The 20791-nt window shown below is 59.7% G+C and overlaps 1 protein-coding gene across 4 annotated transcripts; it reads right to left on the bottom strand.

Annotated features, from left to right (window-relative positions):
• Positions 1-546: 546 nt before the first annotated feature.
• On the bottom strand, positions 547-19476 carry NDRG4 (NDRG family member 4). 4 transcript variants are annotated; one of them, XM_050311170.1, is made up of 17 exons: positions 19349-19476; positions 15596-15687; positions 15112-15156; positions 8869-8974; positions 7486-7606; positions 7155-7217; positions 6888-6948; positions 6500-6586; positions 6347-6403; positions 5911-6014; positions 5332-5388; positions 5189-5240; positions 4696-4743; positions 4434-4469; positions 4188-4239; positions 3524-3562; positions 547-2905 (listed from the first exon to the last, which is right to left on the bottom strand). In XM_050311170.1, exons 1-17 carry the CDS (start codon positions 19383-19385, stop codon positions 2751-2753), a joined length of 1212 nt encoding a protein of 403 aa, XP_050167127.1. In that variant the 5' UTR covers positions 19386-19476; the 3' UTR covers positions 547-2750. The 4 variants fall into 4 exon arrangements, with proteins under 4 accessions (XP_050167127.1, XP_050167128.1, XP_050167129.1 ...); XM_050311171.1 differs by lacking the exon at positions 3524-3562 and having other exon boundaries at positions 19349-19473; XM_050311172.1 differs by lacking the exons at positions 15112-15156; positions 15596-15687; positions 19349-19476 and adding an exon at positions 11055-11221.
• Positions 19477-20791: the final 1315 nt, after the last annotated feature.

Here is a 20791-nt window from a genome sequence, read left to right on the forward strand (position 1 = left end):
TGGGACCCTCTTCCTGGGCTGGGACAGGTTTGGAGTGACCCAGTACAAGGCAGACGTTGACACACTGGAGCAGGGACAAGGACTAGGATGTAGGGAAATGATCCTTCCCAGGGAAAGCGTCATGCACTTAGAAAAGGCTGTGGCCTGGAACATTCAGACCTCGATGGGGAGACAAACAGGAGGCCTGCAGTCCTGGTAGAAGACAGTGAGGCTGGATCTCCCAAGGACTCTGCTCATTCCCTGAGTTGTTCAGCCATGGGTCTTCTTCTTCCCCAGTGGGCACCCCTTGGAACCAACCTCACTGGGCTAAAGCTGGCAGCTTTCCAGCCTCCATCCCCTCCTGACATATGGGGCACCCCAAAGCCAAAGCACCCCACAGCTTCCCTCCCCCGTGCACCATGGGGTGCTGGGCTTTCCTCCATGGGCATCCCTGGTGAGGTTGGTGGACAAGGTGTCCCTGCTGCTCCTCCCTGCCTGCCAAATCTCTGCAGGCAGGCCCCAGGTGGGCTCAGACCCATTTCCCTGCAGCATGTTGCAAAGAGCACAGCAGGTTCTCAACATCTTTATTAGTTTGTTGGTTTATTTCCAACACAGTAAATCCTCTCTACAGCAACAGGTTAGTTAAATCTGGTTTACATATTGCTGTCTCGTGAGTGCTGCAGCCTTGATGCTGCTGTGACAAAATCAGGCTGCACTCAGACAGGAAAATGCATTAAATTCCGCTGTGACCGGGGAAAAAGGAAAACCAACAAAAAATCAAAAGAACGAACCACCAGGGAAAAACAAACAAACCCACCAACAAAACCAAGGTGAGGAACTGAAGGCGAGCACAGCCACACCACCTCCAGGGAAACCACACGGCACTGCTTGGACAAGAATGCAAGGAGGAGTGAACCCAAAAAGGTCAGGGACTGGGTAAACCCTTATATATATATTATGTATAGGTATTTATATATATATATCATCTGGAAAGACACGCTGAAAAAAACAAGAGATCGCAGCAGTATCTACTGTAAAAAGGAGCTACGCAGCTTTCAGAGTCACACCAAGAAGGAAGCACACAGCAGAACAAAGTTGGGGACAAACAGGGACACTGGTGTTTTGGGGTGGCCTTTTAATTTGTGAGGGGTCATGTGGGGCACGGGTCTCAGGGCCAAAAGCCCTCATACACCCGTTGGGAGCCCCAGAACCTGCGTGTCCTTCACTGGGGAGCAGAGATGGGGTCTGGGGGAGTGGGGGGCAAACAAATGTTTTTGTAGGGCTGGGTGGGACCTGCATCCAGCGGGCTGGTTCTGCTGTCCCAGATGGTGGCACCCGGTGGGTTCCCTACAGGTCCCTGCTCAGGTCCCCCATGGAACCCCTACAAAGACCTGAGCACCCATCACCAGAGCCAGGGCCTTACCTGTGCCTTACACGGGCTGCAGGAGGGGCTGGGCTCTGCTGCCCTGGCAGCTCTGGCCAGTGGAGGGGTTTTGGGATGACATGGATCTCCATGCCGACTGTGAGAGACTAGATCCACTCCGAGTGTGGACGGGGCCCCACGGCTCGGGGGGAGCCAAGCCCTTGAGAGACGCCTCGCTCGGCGCGAGGGCGAAATGCTGGAGGTGGGGGGTGTGGATCTGGAGGGCCATGGTGGGTCTGGCCAGCTCTGTAGGCAAAGCCAGGCACTAGTGTGCTCCCCACGCCCCGTGGGTCACCCCACACTGCCAGCACCTTGCGGTGATGCACCCTGTGGGGCAGAGGGTGCTGAGGGTTCCCCAGCGTGGCAGGGGGAGTGTCTCGTCTTATTGCTAATGGCTCCACGGTGGTGACGCCCACAGGCTGTGGCAAAACTGGAGGTGGGATTTGCTGTGTGACATCCCCAAAACCAGTGGCCTCTGGGCCCTGGCAGCCTCAGCCCAAGAGCTGGGAGGGGAACTGACAGTGTGGCAGGGACCAAGCAAGCTCACTGCCCCTTTCCCGGTGCATTTTTGGTGGCAGGCGGTGATTATCCTTCTTGCAACAAGGGACCAAAGAAGTGCCATCACAGGCAAGGGCATAGGCAGAGGCAGGAATACACTCATGCCACCCTCCTGCCCTGATGGCTTCTGGAGCAGGGCAGACCCCTGTCCACTTGCCCTGGGGCAGCCCTCAGGGTAAATGACTAGGGCAAAGAAAGTTTGGGATGTGATTTCTCAGAAGGCTCAGCCAGCTCTGGGGCAGCAGGTCCTGGGTGTGCTGGGGGATCCCGTGCTAGCTCTCCCCAGAAAGGGCCATCAGGGAGAAATGGAAGCTGCATCCCTAAGAACGGACCAGTGACCTCCCAGTAAGCGCTGCTCCCTGTTCCTGTCTTCCTTTTGACCTGGTCAGCCATCAGTTGACCTTGGGGGACCAACCTACCTCCTGTGTCCTCCTCACGTCCTGTTCCATCCCAACATTCCATCCCATCCCAACATCCCGTCCCCATCTCACCACCCTGACCCTGCTACCCCATCCTGGCCCTGTCCCCCCTGCCACCCACCCTCCCAAGCCGGGGCCAAGCCGATGCTAGGGAGGGTGAGGACCAATGCAGAACCATGTGTGACTGCTGGACAAAGCCCCTCTCCTTCTCCTGTAGCAGACAAGGGGATGAGGCCAGCGGCAAAGAAGACAAATTGACCCCAAAGAAGCGAGGGCCCTGGTGGAGGATGTCCACGGGGCGGGTGGGTGCTGGCGGGATGCTGACGGATGGGAGATGGCTCTGGAGGAGACGTCGGCGGCGGGCGTGGACCTCAGCACGATACCTCCATGGTGTGGTTGATCTGCCCCATGGCCTCGGTGCTCTCCGAGTGGGTGCAGGCACGTGAGCGGGTGCCATCCACGGAGCTGGCGCTGGTGAGGGAGGCCGTGCGGGAGCGTGCCAGGCGGGTCATGCTGGCAGATGGCACTGCACGGGCACAAGAGAGACGGCCAGGGTGCTCAGCTGCCCCCGAAAACCACCAGGGCCTGAGCCAACACTGCTGCCAGTCCCGCCCCCGATGAGAATGAGCCCGGGCACAAGCTTGCAGCAAGCGGTGCTGTGACAACATGAGCAGCTCCAGGCTGGTAAGGGACAGCAGGGCAGGGTAGCCCTGGGACAGGCTGTGCACCAGACCCACTCCTGGGCATGCAACCTCTGGGCATCAGGGAGTGGGGACACCTGACTGCCACGCTCCAGGGAAGGAGCGAGCTGGGATGGGAACTCCCCTGGCTCCCCAGGGTGTGCAGGGAAGGTGACACCCTCCCCCAGCCAGGATGCCCGATGGGCACAGCTCCTGGACAGCTGGAGGAGAGCACAGTGGACACACTGCTGAGACTGTGTCTGCACGGAGGGGAGCTTCTCCAAATGCCATTTCTCAGCCCCCAGCCCCTGCTCAGGCAAAGCGGAGCGAGGCAGTGGGCATCTGGCTGGGAAGGGCCAGTCCTGCACCCAGGCTGCTCCCAAAGGTGCCCAGGCAGCTCGAGGGCACAGGCCAGGCAGGCACCATGCAGCAGCGGGCATGGGCTGAGCAGCTCTGAGCGGTACCTGTGCCTCCACTCAGCCTCCGATCCTTCAGGTGGGTGACTGGCAGGGGTGGAGCGGGAGAAGGGCAGGGAGGGCAGAGAGAGAGCGTCATCAGCCCTCTCTGGGCTCCACTGGGCCGGGAATCCCCGCCCAGGCCCACGTGTGCCTGCACACGGACCTGCAGGTGGGCACTCAGGAGTGCACACACACACACACACACGCAATGGATCTGCAAACATACGGACTTTTGCGTGCACACACAGGTATGCACAGATCTGAACACCACACACACGTGGTCACGGACCTAAGCAAACACATGTTCACACAGGCTCGTGCACGTGGACTCGCTCGTCTTTGTTGCACACACACAGCCCCTGCTTGTGCACACACAAACACACACACACATGTGCATGCCTGCACAGAGACCCTGTCCACACACATATGTCCACACAGAGCACTTGTACACACGTCTGTGTGCACACAGAGCCTCAACATCCCATGCCCCTGCGGACACATGGGCAGACATCTTCCACATCTGCACATACAGAGTCACAGGCACGTGCAACTCTCCATCAGGACGGGCACACGGGGGTGCCAGGCTCCTCTCCAGCAGCAGGGTCAGCACACGTGCACACAGGCACACACACGGTCCCACGCCAGCCCCACGCCCAGCCCCGGCACTCACTGTAGCCCATGCCTTGCAGGAAGTACTTGAAGGCTTCGGTCAGCTTGCCTGGCTGTAGGGAGAGAGCTGGCTGAGCTGAGGCAGCACCAAGGCTGAGATTCCCCCCTCAGCCCTGAGCCGCCCCTGGCAGCCCCTGCACAAGACCCCTGTGCCCTCATCAGCCCGTTCCAGCTAGCCAGGGACAGCACCAGTACACGTCTCAGAGCCCAGCATATCCAGTTAACTGGGGAGGTTGTGGGGGCTCACCTGTGTGACCTGAGGCAGCCCACCGGAGTCAGCCATCTGCAGAGAGAAGGTCCTGCTTAGTTTGGGAGGGTGCCTGTGCCACCCACCGTCCCCTGGTACCCACGACAGGATGCCACTGCTGGGGCCACCCTGCTCTCCCCATACATCCCCAGCCCCAGTGGCCAGGATGGACCTGGAATGGGGAGATGGGGACATTCTGCAGCCCTGGGGCAGAGGGCAGTGGCCAGCAGGGGCTTCCAGCTGCCCCTTGCCACTGGCCTACCTTCAGGAAGGTGGTGTTGGTGGGATCCAGCTTGGAGTTACACTCCACCTGTGGGTGAGAGAAATGGCATTAGCCCTGAGCCAAGCAGAAGTTGCCCACATGTACCATGTGCTGGCCCACAGCATTCCAGGTGGCATATCCCACCCTACCCAGGAGGAGACAGGACAACAGGCGAGCCCTGAGCCTGCAGAACCACCATTCCTTGCCCAAATCCCAGTGGATGTTTGGGTGCACGAGGCCAAGCAGGGAGTGTGCCCGTGTGCTGACACAGCTGAGTGGGCACACGGGTGAGCTCGCCTGGGCAGATGAAGAAGGGGAGGTTTTCCAGGTGTGGCAACCATGCACAGATGCATGTGCACAGGTGCCCACACGAGCACGCTCCCACACAGCTCCCATGGGAGCTGACATGTGTCTGAGCAGGCAGTGAACATGTGCGTGCCCACGCATGGGCATCATCTGTGCGCCACCCTACAGGCACTGCACCATCACTCACCACCCCCTCTTCAGCAGGCGCATTGTCTCCGACCACCAGCATCACGGGGCAGCTGGAAGGGAGAGGAGGAAGGGGCATGGTCAGGGTTTGGGCTGGGTGAACTCCACTGCCCTGGGACCCCTCCACACCAGCACAACTCTTACCGCAGTGTCTTGGCATTGGGTACAGTCCCAGGCCGGTTGATGTCCAGGTCCCTGCGGCTGATGGAGGAAAAGAGGGCCAGTGTGAGCCCATGGGCAGATGCCACCACCAATGCCATAGCATAAGAATATGGCAATGCCAGCCCTTGGAAGCAGCACCCAGCCCTGCTGTCCCAGCACCTTGTGGAAGGGGGATGCCACGGTCAGCCCAAGCAGAGCCCATGCCATGGGATGCAGCACCCAGCAGAGTGTCAGGGCTCTCAACCCCCTGCACACACAGGACAGCATCTCTGCTCCCTTTCCCAGGCCTGTGCCAGCACCCAGTGCAAGAAGGGACCAGAGAACGTGCACCCATGTGGTGGGCTCTGGGATATGGCAAACCTCTGGCACAGGTACCACCACTCCCACATCCCCAGCCAGCAGTGGCAGACAACTTTCCCTGCTGCCTGCCTATGCTGCAGGTGACAACAGAGTGATGACAGCACCCAACACGGGTCTGGGTCCCCACAATGACCTCAGAGCCACCCACCAGCACTGCAGCCCCTCACCCTGGCACAGGCAGGGGCTGCCTGCAGCACTCACCTGTTATACATGTTGAGGAAGAGCTGGAGGTTGAACTGGTTCACCACACTGCCGATCTGCTGCCGGTAACTCTGCACCAACTCCGTGTTGTTCATCAGCTCTTCCTGTGGCAGGAGGGAATGGAGATCAGGTGTCAGGCACATAACCTGCTCCCCTAGGCCTGCCCATGCCATGCTGGTCAGCAGGGACAAGGAGGAGGATGCTGGGCAATGCAGCTGGGCACAGGGGCGCTGCACACCCAGGCAGGACACGGACATGAGTCACAGATTCTTCAAGGCTAATCCCCAGGTCAGGCAAGGCTTGACTAACCCTGACCCTGAGCGTGGGTCAGGTCCAGAGGCACTGCAGCACCCAGAAGGACACAACCCAGGTGGCCCAGCTGGGATGCTGGGTAGGGGGCTGGTGGCAGGGGACAGGCAGGGTGTGTAGCCCTTACCTGGCTGAACAGGTGGGACAGGACGATGTCCGGCAGTGTGCTGGTGAGGCCAGAGAGCTGTGGAGGGAGTACAGGGAATTATGGCACTGCCATGGCTGGCCCCTGCCCCAGGGAGCCGCCAGGGCCAGCAGGAGGGGTTGGGTCCCTGCCCACCTTGGCAGCTGCCCAGTCAATCCAGCCTTTGCCATTGGGGTCGATGTTCATAAGGACCAGTCCTTCGACCAGGTCAGGGAAGATGAGCTGCAGTGAGCAAGAGGGGAAAGGCTCAGAGGGGAGGGGAGATGTGCCCTGGGCAGCCCCCACCAGCGCCACTGCACAGGCATTGCACAGAGCCGATATGGTCCTTGGAGTGATGGGAGACCTGTGGCGAGACTGCCCAGACATCACGGCCATGGCACTGCCATCCTGGCCCCACATCCCTCCAGGAGCCTTTGCAGCAGCAGACACTGCCTGGAGGTGTCTGCTCCTGCTTTTCCCCACGCCCTTGGCTGACAGCAGGTAGCATCAACTCAGGGCCAGCCCATCCCGGCCCCAGGCTCACCGCAAACTTGGCCAGCACGTAGGCTCCTGCCCCAACACCGATCCCGATCACGTACTTGAACCTGGAAATATGGAGAGGTGGGTAGGGTGGGACGGTCAGCTCCAGTATGTGTTCCCTGGGACATCCCTCCACCCACAGCATCAGGCACAAGAAGATTTGCAGGCTGCCAGCTTGCATGGACAACTACCCAGCCCCAGACCCTTGTGTTCTGCCCATCTCCCTGCCCAGGACCCTCAGCTGGCAGCCGTGGAGGAGAGGCTGACTCACCCAAAATGCTGCACCACACTGGGTAGCATGGCAGCCAGCTGGTCCATGGATGGATACTGGTACCTGTGGCACAGGGAAGCACAGAATGGTGGTTATGGACCCTGTTCAGAGTGGGATATCTGGGGCAGCTGGGCTGCCTGAAGTGGGCAGGGAAATGCCACCCACTCGTAAATCACCCCATTGCCCACCCTCAGCCAGTCATCTGCTATGGCTTTGACACAGTTTGGAGAGACCCACAGGCAGGGCACGACTGCCAAGCAGTGACAACCCAAGGGACAGGGAGGTGACATCCCAGTGGGCACAGTGGGCCCCTGAACAACCTGACACCTACCCCTGAGGGAACTGTGAGGCTCCTGCCTGCTGGCCCGGCGCATCCACGTGGCACACCACAAAGTGCTTCGTGATCTCCTGCATGTCCTCGTAGTTGAAGAAGGTGTTGAAGCAAAGCTTGTCTGTCAAAGGGCAGGTGGAGATCAGAGACCAAACACCCTGGCACTGGGGCCTGGAGGGTCAGGGGAGCATGGATAGAGGCTGCATGCCATCCCACTGCCCACCAAGCAGGACGTGACATGCCACCAAAGCCATCCCACCCCCTTCGCTCCTCGCTCCTCATCCCCGCAGCAGAGACCACAGCTACTGCAGCAAGGGCTGCATCCCTACAGGTGTTGGGAGGCACAGCCATGGACAGACACAGCCAGGAGGGTGAGGAGTTTGGGGTGAGCCTCACTGGTGAGCCTTGGAGGGATGGGACTGGGGCATTCAAAGCCCAGGGCTGCAAGACCACCCAGCGGGCAGTGGGATTGGCAGCCTGGAGTATTATCGACCCCATCCAAAATCCCCAGAAAGGCCTCAAGCAAACACGGGATTTGAGAAACAGATGCAAATCTGCCTGCTTAGAAACAGTCAAAAGAAACAGGCACAGAGCTGCTGTGGACAGGCCCCTGCCACTGCAGTGGGATTCAGACACTGCTGGGGCTTGGAGGGGTCCTGCCCCATGGCATCGGTGCCAGGATATGCCCCCCAAAATGTGGGGATGAGGCAGGTTGTAGGGCCCTTTGCAGCCAACATGACGTGTACCTGAACACAACAGAGCTGCTGTGATGCTGAGGCAGCTCATGTAGCGTGCCAGTGACTCAGCCTCAGCCGCCAGCAGAGCAGGAAATGCTTCTCCCTGCTCTCAGGGAATTGGGTTTTCTGGCTCAGCTGGAAGGGCACAGCTCAGCGCAGGGGTCTGGGGTGCAGGTCCCAGGCTGCAGGCTGACAGAGAGTGCAGCATCTCCACACCCAGAGCCTCTGCCCAGGGTCCCTCCTTCCCTGCTATTCCCAGTCTCTTTTGTCCCCCACTGTTCCCTGCTGCCAGCTGGGTCCATGCTCTGAATACCAACAGGCTGCTGGCGGCGGCAGCAGTGGGGACCAATCCTGCACCCCCATGTGCCATCCCTGCCTGGTGTGGGCGGGCAGACAGACAGACAGACAGCACCAGGGTATCCAAACACCCCTGGCTGTGCCTGGTCCGGGCTTTGGGCTTTGAGCATCCAAACTCTCCGGGCACTTCCAGATGCCTGGGGGGGACTGAACGCAGGCTGAGGACCCTCCATGGGAGGAGGCTCAAGGAGCTGAGCCAGGGGCTTTGGCCCGATGTCCTGGCACCCCATGCAGCCTCAGGCTCACTCCCACCTGCCCTTGCACCCTCGGCCCAGGGAGCAGCACTCACGGTTGAGCCCCACATCGTGGTACGTCAGGATGGCTGGGCGGTTCCCCTTGGGAGAGCCCCGGATGACCACGTGCAGCAGCCCATAGGGGGTCTCAATGTCATGTTCCTGGGGGAAAAGGAGAGATGGGGTGATGCCAACCTGCCCTAAGACATCCTTTCCTGCCCTGCCATCACACCCTTCACTGGGTGCATGATTCCCCACATGGCTGGTCCCACGGGAAGACAAGGGAAAGAGGAGCAGCTGTTCCAGGAGAAAAAAAACAGCTTTGGGCATCCCAGAGGTGGTAGAAAGCAGGACAAATCACATACAAATGCTCCCAGCTTCCATCAGCTCGAAAGGGGAAGGGGAAGGGAAGACATTGGATAGGATCATAGCATTTAGGATTGGACATGTGTATCATGGGATGGGATCACAGGATGGGATCAAGGGATGGGATCAAAGAGGGCTTGAGAAAGAAGGATCATGTGATGGGACAGGTAGACCACATGACAGGACAGGACATATTCAAGGGCCTGGAACTGAGGAAATTTTGGCAACAGGGTGGGGCTTCACATGGCCTAGTTGGGAGGCGATTTGCTGTACCAGGGACAAACAGGCAGAGGTCAGAACCCAGACACCACTCCAGGAAACACTGCAACCAGATCCACAAAATCACAGCTAAAGTAACTCCAAAAACCTTTGGTCTGAAATGCCAGCGCCCTCATACAGAGAACAAGACTACCCCGTGCCTCAGTTTCCCTGTTTAGGAGGGCTCCAGCCTTACTGTCCTGACCTTTGTTCCCAGACAGGAAGGGAAACTGAGGCTGTGACCCCAACTGCTGCCCAGGGATGAGGGACCAGACACTGCCAGTCCGCTGGGAGTGACCTAGAGGCTGGGATCTGGTGGATGCAGGAGCATCATGTGCTGGGCAGGGATGATGGCAGGGTGCCCAACCGTCACGGTCCTCACTGCTGGCACTGGCAGCCCCACGGATGGGCTGGTGGGAGGGGAGCAGGTACGTGGATGCTCACGTGGGTTACACGCCACCAAGGACTCTGAAGGACACAGGCCTCGGGTGGGAGGAACCACCTCAGGACAGGGTCTCCTCACTGCAGTGCCTCCCCTCACTGAGATCTGCTGTCCCTGGGGGAGCACAGCACCCAAAGGCACCTCAAGGACTCCATGGAGACAACTCTCGGCTCCCAAGGGCACCCTGACCCCAGCCCTCATCCACAGCTGTCCTTCCATCCCCTGCAGCAGGGACATCCCTCTGCAAAATGGATTGGGAAACTGAGGCAAAGGAAGGGCCTGGCCCAAGGTCACAGAGCAGGAGGCATCCATGTGGTCAGATCCCAGGCACAGGGCTGCCTCCTTGCCATCACTATGCCCACTGTCCCCATCAGAGCCCCAACAGCTCAGCCTTCAATCCTACCCCAAAATCACATGCCCAAGGTAGTGGATCCATCCTCAGCACTGCTACCTCCTGCTCCCCACCCCCCAGCAAGCCAGGCACATCCTGCCCATGGTGCAGCCTCTGCAGCACCGCTGGGTACCACAGCCCTGCCCTTTGCCGCAGGGATGCTCTCTGGAGGGGAGAGGCTGGGGATGCAGGGGATGGCGGCAGCAAGGAGAGAGGGGCATAGACAACCCACAGCCCCAGAGATGAGGGGTGTGTGAGTCTCAGCACCCATAGGTGTCTCTGACAGAGCCCCCCCATGTCCAGGTTACCTGCTCACCGCTGCAGTGCTCCCACCTCACTCACCCCCTCCACACCAGCCTGTTGCCGCTGGGTGTTGCCATCACCCAGAGGCCAGAAAGCAGCCAAGGGATTGCTTCAAAACATCAAGAGACCCTCTCCTTCTGCAACCCAGGGGGTGGGGAAGGGGCAGTGAGCCCCCATCAGCACCCAGCCTCAGAATGGGCCACAGCCGCTCAGCCTCAGCCTCGGTGCAGCATCTCTGCCGGGCTCAGGGAGGACATGCTCAAGGACAGTGCGTCCCCAAAACCTGCGGCACGTCAGGGATGCGGCAGCAGGGCTGGGGGAAGGAAGGGCTCCCCAGCAGTGGGTCCCCCCTGCCCCAGTGCCTGCCTGACCCACACCGAGCCCTGCTGGGTGCAAAGGCCCAGCCTGGGCAAGCAGGAGAGATACTGGGGCAAAATTCCCTGGGAAGGGAGGGCGGCGAACACGGGGACGGCGGTACCTACCCCATCCCAGCACTCCGGCATGGTGAGGAACCGGGAGGACGAGGATGCGCAGGCAGTGTGGGCCAAGCACGGGCTCCCGGCGGCGCAGTGGGCTGGGGCGAAGCAGAGCTCTGCGCTGGCTCAGCCCCTCGCCTCGATTTATAGCGGAGACCCAGCCCTGCGCTAAGCCCTCCCTCTCCCTTCCCCCTCGGCAGGTTTGGCCTCCATTGCAGGCGAGCGCCGCGATGGAGCCAGCACTCAGCCATTGGCTGCCGCGGGAATTATTCATGCTCCAATTGGCCCCAAATACCCTTGTTTATGAAGAAAAAACGCCTGGCACCGTGCGGCACCTTCTCCATCTTCCCTCTTTCGGCAGACAGACACAGGCGGGGTGTCTGGGCTGGGCTGCGCTCGCACCCCTCACAACAGACCCGGCACGCTCGGGGAAGAGCCCAGCGATGCTCCCCGCACCCACTGCCCCACGCACGTGGAATCCAGCCCCACGCAAACATGCAGAATCACGGCCGAGCCCGCAGCCAGCCAGGCCAAGGCCCCGCAGCGATGCTCAGCACACACAGAGCCGCAGATGGACACGGGCACCCACGAAACGAACAGGAGAAGGACGAGGCAGGCGAGCTCCACGTGTGCACATGACCACGCGTGTGCATGCACAGGAACACGTACCGACATGGGCACACAGGGACCAGGCAAAACCACGTCTGGGCATGCAAACGTTGGGAAAATCGATGCGATACCAACCGAAGCACGTGCACCCCACAAAATACTTGTGCACACCCCCCACGGGGCCAGGCCCAGCGTGTCTGTGTCAGCACATGTTCATGTACATGTTCATGTACATGTGTGTCCATGGTCCTATGCACACTAAGAGCACGCCTGCTGCATCCTTCTCCCGTGTGCTTAGCATGTGTGCCATGGCCATCACTAATGCTCATGGATGCACAAAAACCTGCACACACACAGAACCCTGGACACGTGCACAGAGGGGCACACATGTACACACATGAACACTGCACAGAGACCTCTCTCACCTGACCCAGCAGCACAGTCATTCCACCTGCTGCAGGATGATGGCATCCAGGGGAAGTGCAGGATTTAGCCCCAACCTGGACATAGGCAGTGGCAGGAAAGGCAACCCTGCAGCACCAAGGGGTTGGATCCTGTCCCTGGACTGACACATGCTCTGCACACACACACACACACACACACACACACGAGTATTCCCATGTGCACATGCATGCAGGCAGATGGTTTCTTCCCCGATTCCAACAAGGCTTTGTGAGGGGAGCGATTCCGTCTGCCTGCAGCTCTCACCCATGGACAGCCTCGTGCCACCACAGCCCCAAAACCCCCCCAGCAATCTCTGGGTGCCATCCCCTCGCACCCTGCCTGCCCCTGCCCATCCCAGCACCACTGCCCAGCTTGGCAGAACTGGCACAAGGCTGGATAATCTCAGATGGAGAAGGAGTCCCATGGTCTATCTGGTGCCCTTCAGGGAGCCACTAAAAGCCACGTCCTGCAAACAGCTCAGGGCTGGGCAGCCAGGGGGTCTAGATGTGGGACAAAGGACAGACAGACAGGCAGAGGGGTGGCATTCACCTCGCCTCCACCAGAAAGGTTTTATTCTGCTCTGCTTTGTCCTGCAGGGAGCTCAAACTCAGCCTGGAAAGACACATCTCTGCAAATGAAGGATCGGCTGTGTGAGGAAAGCCCAGCTCCCAGGTGGTTCCTGGCACAAGTGCAAAGCCATTCACACCTCCAGGTGCCATTTTTGCTTTCCCCAGCCCTGCTGCCTGTGGAGCCAAAGAGCCTGAGCAGCCACAGCCCGTGGGAAAAAAAACAAGAGATGCAGAGAAGCAAAAAAAGACAGAAGGTGGCAAAGGAGAGAAGGGGTGAGAGAGCCATTGGTGAAGTAAAGCATGAAAGCAAAAGGGTTGCAGGGAGATGGGAGGGCTGAGCAATTCTGACTCTGCTTGAATAGCATCAAATGGGATTGCCATCCCTTTGGCTACTGGCCTGTTTGCCTGGCGGGTGGCCCAGACCTCCTGCTGGATGCAGGGCATCCAGGTCTCAGGGCACCTGCCCCTGGCACTCCTGCACCTTGGCTTATGTCAGCAGCCCCCAGGGCTTCACTTCAGCTGGCAGCAGTGGGGGCTCCCCACTCCCCACCACTGCCTGAGCATCCTGCCAAGGGAGCAGTGACTGGCTCTGGGGAGGAGCAGAGGGACAGGGAAGAGTTAAGCTGGGGGCTGGATTGAATTATCCCAAGGAGGTGAGCCTAGAAAACAGGGTGAGATCTCCCCAAGAAATGGCAGGCAGCCCCCAGCCTCTGCACAGAGCCAACCTGCAAATGCCAGGGTGGGGAAAAGGAGGGGGTTGTCCTGGCACGGCCTGGGAAACTCATCCCATCCCTGCCCTGAGGCTCTTGGAGTGGAACCAAGAGGGCACAGGGCCCGGCTGGCTTGGGAAAAGTTTCCTTGATCTTTGCCCAGTTCTTTTTTAGGCCCCGAGGGGATGGAGACGCGTCACTGTGGCATTTGCAGTCCATACCTGCTCCACTTGGCACCACCAGGGACGTGGTTCGGCATCACTGTGGGCCTATCCTTGAAATACTGGCATGGAGATTGTCCTGGAAGGGGCACTGCTCTTTAGCATCCCGAGTGCCAACCAAGCCCTGCCCCAGCACTGCTGAGCAAGAGTCACACTGGTCCTTGTGGTGCTACCAGGAACTCTGGGCAGCCTGGCACAGCCACCTCCCTCTCCCTCCACATCTCCATCCTCCTCTTTGCCCTCATTTTGGTGATACCAGATAGTTTGGTCTCCCCTCCAGTGGCCAACAGGAACCCTGAGCAAGCAGAGCGAGGAGCAGCCCAGCCCCGCACACCCTGCCACTCACAACCCCAGCATCTCCCCAGCTTTGGAGCTGCTGGGAAGGGCACCATTTCTTTTCCACTACTGCCATTTTTTAATTTTTTGTGTCTTTCAAGAAGTCTCCCACTCTGTGGCTCCCACAGCAACCACCACCCAGCACCCTGATGAAAGGTCTCATTCCCCGATCAGCACCCTGCCACCACACAGGTGACAGACACCAAACAGGCAAGCACCAAAAGTCTGGGCACTAATTTGGGTCTGCTAGAACAGGGACCTGTGCTCCCCTGTCCCTCTCGAATGAAATCCAGATTTATTTTACCCTTACAGGTGCTGTTATTTCAGTGCCAGACCTGTCAGGGCTCAGCCAGCACCACCCAAGCCCACCCTCCCAGTGGTCCCAGTTGCAGCAAAGTGGCAAAATACAACCTCAAGTCAATTACTGGTGTCCCCTGCGAGAAGGGATGCTTTAGGATGCTCTCCCTTTAAGAGAGGGACAGGCAGCAAGCTGGGCTCTGGCAGCCCAGCTGCCCTCCCTCCCTATCTTCCAGCACCTCAGTCTCTACAGAGGGAGCCTGCTGCTGGATGAACCTGGCAAAGGTGAGACAGGGACTAAGACCAACAGGAGAGCCAGGCATGAGCTGTGCCCACCATGATCCCTGAAGCCATATCGTGGGGCTCCTCTGGAGAGGCGAAATGGAGGCACAAGGTGGGCAGGCACCAGCCAAGGGAGTAGAGGGGCCCTGTTCTCCAAGAGAGGTGGGTGGTACAGGGGGCAATGCCCCAGCCCTCCAAAAAAGAAAGAGGCTTTCAAACATCCTTATGTAAGCAGGGAGCTGGCATTGCCCAGGAAACCATTGCCATGGCAATGGTAAAGGGGCTGGAAAAGCAGCTCGGCCTTCCTGAGAAGAAATTGCCTGTTTTAAAGGTTTTGTCCCCAGCCCATGGCCAAGTGCCCACCAGCCACATCCGAGGGCCAGCACAGAGCATGGCTGGCAGCAAGTCCCCCATCCCCTCCTGATGAGGACCATGATGGACGTGCAGCCCCACGCACAGGCACCGACCAGGCACTGCACCCCCATGGAAGGAGGGACAGCAACACCCCTGGGTCCACTCAGTGCCTTCCCCAGCCACAGGATGCTGTCCCACGCAAGACCCAGGGTTGGGGGGCATCACCCGTGGCTGGTCCTACCTTCCAGTCTGTGTCCACAGTGGAGAGGAAGACATCCGAGTTGTCCTGGGGTGAGAAGGAGCAGGAGAAGGAGCCGTTAGGGACAGAGACATCCCTTCACCTCACCTCAATTCCGCAGCTCCCTCCTCCCGCCCAGCTCACGAAGCCCCCTGACACCACAGGCACCCACTCCCCAGAGCCCACACCCACGTGCATACATGCACTCACATCTACAACACCTGCACACAGGTGCACGTGCTACCTGCATGTGTGCACACACCCACGAGCGTGCATGAGCATGTATGTGCCGTGTCTGCACACACGCCCCCCGCCCCACCAAACCCGACCCCGCGCTCACCCACGCACACACTCAACACCACACGTGTGCCCAACACCAGCACACACACACAGAGTGCCAGGCATGTGCCCCATAACCAGCACACAACCCCTCCCAAGCACCTGCGCTGTGTGCAGGAGCTGGAGCCAGCGAGGGCACCAAACTCACCAGCTCGGCGTCCTGTCCCCGCAGCAGCGGCTTCTCCTCGGTGAAGCGCAGCTCGTGCAGCCCTGCCATGGTCATCTCCTGCAGCAGCAGCCCTGCCCAGGGCAAGGGGGGTGTCAGGGCAGGTCCTGCCTCTGTCCCCTTCGCCCCGGCCCTCTGGAGCCTTTTGGGATGGGACCCAAATCAGTTTCACTCCACCCAGCTACCATGGGAACTTGGTGCTTCAGCTTGTCCAGGGGCCGCAGCGAGCCCCTCTGCTGGGAGCTGGAAGCAGGCACAGAGCAGACAGTGCCCAGATGAGCTCAGCTCCCAGCTCCTACCCAGGTCCAGTTCTCCCAGTTAAAGACAAACCTGTCTCCAGGGCGTAGTTTTAGGCAAACTGGGAGACCAACCTCATCTGTCCATGCTGGTCACCTTGTAAGCACCAGGGCAAGAATATCCCAATTCCCATCCTAGCCTTCAGCATCAAAGAGAGAAAATCCAACTTTTTGGCTGGTTTTAGGCTGCAGATAGGTATGGATGGGACGGAGGAAGATCTCCTTGCACAGCCAGAGCAAGGGGCAACGTTTCTCAGCCATGCTGGGAAGGCAGAGGGATGTTCCAAGCAGAAAGAGAGCAGAGAGACAGCCTGAAGTTTGTATAGTAATGATGGGAGAAAACCAAATGTGCAGCCTTTGCTCCCAAAGTCTTCTCCTTGTCTATGAAGCAGGTGCTGGTCAGCTGGTACCTCAGCCCCATGGCTTGCAGGGACAGACTTGTCCATGGAGCTGCTGCTCAGCAGCACTGTGAGACTGGGTGCTGCTGACCAGGGACTCTGTACCCCTAGTGCTGGCACCTCCACAAACACCCCCAGGCACAAGCCCAGCTCAGAAAGCAGAAGGGTTTAAGGAGATCAGCAGCTGGCTGCACACAGAGGGTGACAGACATGGGGACAAAGGGAACAATCCAGGCTCCCCTGCGTATAGAGGAGATGGGTAACTGGCAAGTCCCAGTGCAGGGGGATTATCTGCACTCAGGCAGGATCCAGACCTCAAGCATTGCCTTTGCAGCCTCCATTTCCACCCCTTCCCCAAGGCCAAGCCTTCAGACAAGTTGTTGCTGCTCCATTGTTGCCAGCATCAATCCCACACCCTCTCCACTGGCTTCCCACCCTGTGCAGTCTCCCTGGGCATAACAGGGATGGTGTAGGCTGTGCTTGCACTACAGCAGACATGGACCCCACTCCATCTGCACAGCCTCAGCCAAGCCTGCTCCACCCTTTGTCCACCTCCAAGCCTAGGTCAGCCTGGGATGACAATGTGGAAAGTCCAAGCAATGCTGTGAGCATTGAAAGGCCACCACAAATACAGGAGCTGATCATAAACTCCCCTCTAAAGCCAACTTTTCCTTGTCTGACCGGGTTTTCTATTCAAAACTCAAGCAGGCTGTGCCACCTGCCTGCTTTCTGCAGACACAGCACTTTGCCTTGCTCCTTGGGAGCCATCCAACAATCCAGAGCTGTTTGGAGGGAGAAATACCACGCTGAAGCCTCTTGGGAGTCCCAGGGCACCCAACACCAGGAGTCTCCATGCACAGAGGGTCCCTCCAGGCCAAGGGTCACACAAAGCCCAAGTGGGGAGAGGTGCCTTCAGCCCCACAGAGAGTGTGCTCCAGGCTGGGCTGCTGCTGATGGGGAAATGGCTTTGTGCATGGGGACAGGCCTGGCCTGCAGCCCACCAGCACAGCTGAGACAACACAGCCTGCAGAGCCACCGACCCAGCAACCCCACAACCCCAGGGTAAAACATGGGGGAAAAATGAGCCTCACCGGTAGCTGGGTCTGGAAGAGAGCAGGAGCCGTCCCACGCTGACTGTGCCAACCCTCGGTGTGGCCACGGCCCCAGGGTGGCTGGGAACAGCACTTAGTGTATGGTGAATGCCTTGGTTAATTAAAGCCTCCGGCTAATATGGGCGGGAGGGTGGCTGAGCAACGAGCAAAGGCCCCGTGACCTTGCTCCCGTGGGAGGGCACAGCTGGCTCGAGAGGGACGTGGCAGAGCCCTGCACCAACCAGCATCCTGAGTGCACGGGGGACAGCCACCTAAAGTGGTGCTGAGTGTGGGAACGGAGGAGGGATCAGTACACAGGGGAGTCCCATGGGTGCCAAAGCCTGCGAGCAGGGTCACAGCCACGCTGCCACCTTCCCTTTGTGCTCTGCTTCCCATGCCAACCCTCGCCCCTGCTCCTGGCAGTGCAGCTGTGGGGCTGTGGGCAATCTCACCCAGCCCAGTTGGGCCGCGTCACTGAGGAAGCCACAGTTCCAGGTCTCCTAGCCAAAAACAACTTGGCTCCTATCTCATGCTGGGCTGATGTGTCCAGAAACAAGCCCTTTTCCTTGCAGCTCACCCCAGTCCTCTCCAACAACCACCCATTCACAGGGTGCCACCCCAAACACACTCATCTCTGCTCCCACTCTGCCTTCCCAGTGTGGTGCCTCCATTTCCTGCACACAGCTGGGACACACCTCTTCCCTAATTCCCAATTAGTCCCAAACCCAGCAGAACATAAGTGCTTTGGCCCAACAGGGCCCTGGCACTGCATATATAGATGGGAACAGGAACAGTCATGTTGGCTTACCTTCCCCGGGGATCTGCAGCCCACTGCTGGCTTATTGGAGGACAACCAGCTCATAGCACAAAAATGTATTGTTGATATTGTTATTGTCATTATTATTAATAATGATAATTATTATTATTATGCTGGTCAGAGAGCAGGGGTCCCTTGGATGTTGCACCAGCCTCACAGGAGTCTCCCCACTGACTACCTGTGTCCTGCCCTGGCACGGATGTGGCACCCACGGGGTGCTGGCACGGATACTCCGGGCTAACTGAGCAGTGTGCAACAGACGGGAGGCAGATCTGGAGAAGTGAGGGCTGGCCCCTGCCAGGCAGCAAAGCCAAGGCAGCCTCCAGCGAGGCTGGGAGAGGGAAGAAAGGAACCTGCAGCCCAGTCTGAAACACGGCCGTGTGCCCACAGCGCTGCCCCCTGAGCAGGACCACTGTGGAGCTGCAGTGGGAAAACCCCAATGTGACACAGCCTGGGCCACGTCCCGCCCCACCAGTGCAGGATGAACACCCACAGCTTGCTCTGACCCCATGAGGGGCACAGGTCTGCACCCCAGCAGCCCCCACAGCCCAGCCTAACAGTGTGATCCAACTGGGGGGCACAGGAAGGGGCAGCCACACCACGAGAGCCACCAGGCCAGGGGACCCGGTGCCACTGATGCAGGGGCTGAGCACCACAGAGTTGGGGGTGGTGGTGGCAGCGGGGGGCTTTGTGGGGGCTCAGGCTGTCTCACAGTGGCTGTTGCTAAGAGCAGCCGCCTTCCCAGCCCAGCCCATTCCTCCGGGAACCCAGGCAGCGGGGAGACTCCCAGGGGAGGCTGGCTGAGGAGCAGAGAGGCACCGCAGGGATGCTCCAGCAGTCCCCCACCCCCCGGCTGCCTTGCTGTGCCCTCCCCCTTGCCAGGGGGCTGCCGACTCCGTCTCCCCTTCCCCCAGCACCACCGGCCTGGGCTTTCCCCGCTGCAGCAAGGCATCACCTCCCGTACCCCAAAAACGATCCTACCCGCGGCAGCCCACACCTGGGGGAGCAAAGGCAGCGGGAGAGGGGGTTGTGGGGCAGCTCCATCTCCCGGGCAGGGTTTGAAGGCTCCTACTCTCCTCACCCCATCCCCCCCACCTCGCTTTGCTCCCCAGCACGGGGGGGCCGGGCCGTACCTGTCAGGAGCTCGATCTTGTGCCGAAGCACCTTCATGCCGGGGCGGCGGGTCCCGGCGGGCGGGGCGGAGCGGGAGGGGCGGCGGCGGCCCCGGCGCGGGGAGCGAGCGGAGCCGGAGCCGGAGCTGATGCCGGAGCCGGAGCCGGAGCCGGAGCCGGTGCCGGAGCCGGTGCCGGTGCGGGGCGTGTGGGGCGGCGCAGGGGCTGGGCTGGGCACGGCCGGATCCTCCCCCCGCCGGGGCCCGAGGGGAGGGACGGGGCCGCGATTGGGAGCGGGGGCGCCCGGGGAGCAACGGGCTCGGGACGGTGCTGGGGCAGGAGGGAGCGAACGGGAGATGGGAGGCTCCCGAGGGGTTAGGCAAGGGACGGAGGCTGCGGGGGTTTCACGGGAGATGCAGTGATAGACGCTGGAGAAGGGGGGTGGCACACGTCACGCTGTAGGGTACCATGTAGGTCCCAGAGCTGGACCGTGATGGTCAGCGGGATCAATGGGTCCCTGTGGTCACAGGGTCCCAGGAGCAGGGCACGGTGGAGCCTCGTGGAGCCCCAGGTATAGAGCCTGGGGTAGAGCGGGATCTGGGTCTCCCCCAGAGCAGGGGATGGTGATAATCAAGATGCTCAGGGAGGATCCAGGGCAAGAGGGGGCCTCTGCAACAGTGATAGCTGGAACGCAGCCATTATGGCTAAGGGGTCTAGGGAGTCCTAGAAAGTGGGGCCATGAAGGACAAAGGGCCTAGGAGTATCCAGGAACAGAAAGATGGATGACCTGAGGGTCCTCTGGAGCATGGGAATGTTCCCCTGAGCATAGGGTGGTCATGGTCAAGAGCATCAGTGGTCCTGGGATAAGGACCTGTGCAATGAGGGTCACCACAGCAGGGCTGTCATAGTCTGGAGGTGTCAGGGAGTGCAGATGGTGATAGTCATGGTGTCTGAAGGAACACCCAAGAGTGAAGGCCATGACCTGGGGGCATGACTCCCCCCCTCATATTGATGCTGGGGCTGTTGGGTGGCATCTGTTTGGGGCAGGGCAGGAGGTTCTGAATCACCTGAATTGTTCTGAATTGGGACCGCTGGTCCAGTGAGGACAGAAGGAATGAATTCCACTTGTCTCTATGCTGGACAGACCCATTCTGCCACTGTTCCTTTGGCTGTGCTTCTTTGGTACCACTTTAATTTTTTTCCCCATAGTTAGGGATGTAACAGCCTCCATTCCCAAAGCTGTCTGAGGCAACTGCACAGGACATGCCATCCAAAACTGGCCCTTCCCAAAAACGACCCCATATCGGGAACGGCTGAGGACCCCATCATCTCCCCTCAGTGTGCTTGGTTCCTCAGCACCTGGATTGAATCAGACCTCAGCCTCATCCCTCCTCAGCCACGGTGCCAACAAACCCCTCTGCTTTGGGGCACCTTCCACTGCTGGGCCAGGGGGTGCCTTGAGAG

Source organism: Myiozetetes cayanensis, unplaced genomic scaffold (genome assembly GCF_022539395.1).
Source record: "Myiozetetes cayanensis isolate MyiCay16 unplaced genomic scaffold, myiCay2020 scf16, whole genome shotgun sequence".
NCBI classification, from domain to species: Eukaryota; Metazoa; Chordata; class Aves; order Passeriformes; family Tyrannidae; genus Myiozetetes; species Myiozetetes cayanensis.

Excerpts from the sequence above, each read along its gene's own strand:
- NDRG4 (XM_050311170.1), bottom strand. The coding sequence starts at position 19,385 with ATGAAGGTGCTTCGGCACAAGATCGAGCTCCTGACAG. Across the intron at positions 15,157-15,595 it reads GGGGACAGGACGCCGAGCTG|GACAACTCGGATGTCTTCCT; the intron begins GTGAGTTTGGTG and ends TTCTCACCCCAG. Across the intron at positions 6,587-6,887 it reads ACGTGCTGGCCAAGTTTGCG|CTCATCTTCCCTGACCTGGT; the intron begins GTGAGCCTGGGG and ends TGCTCACTGCAG.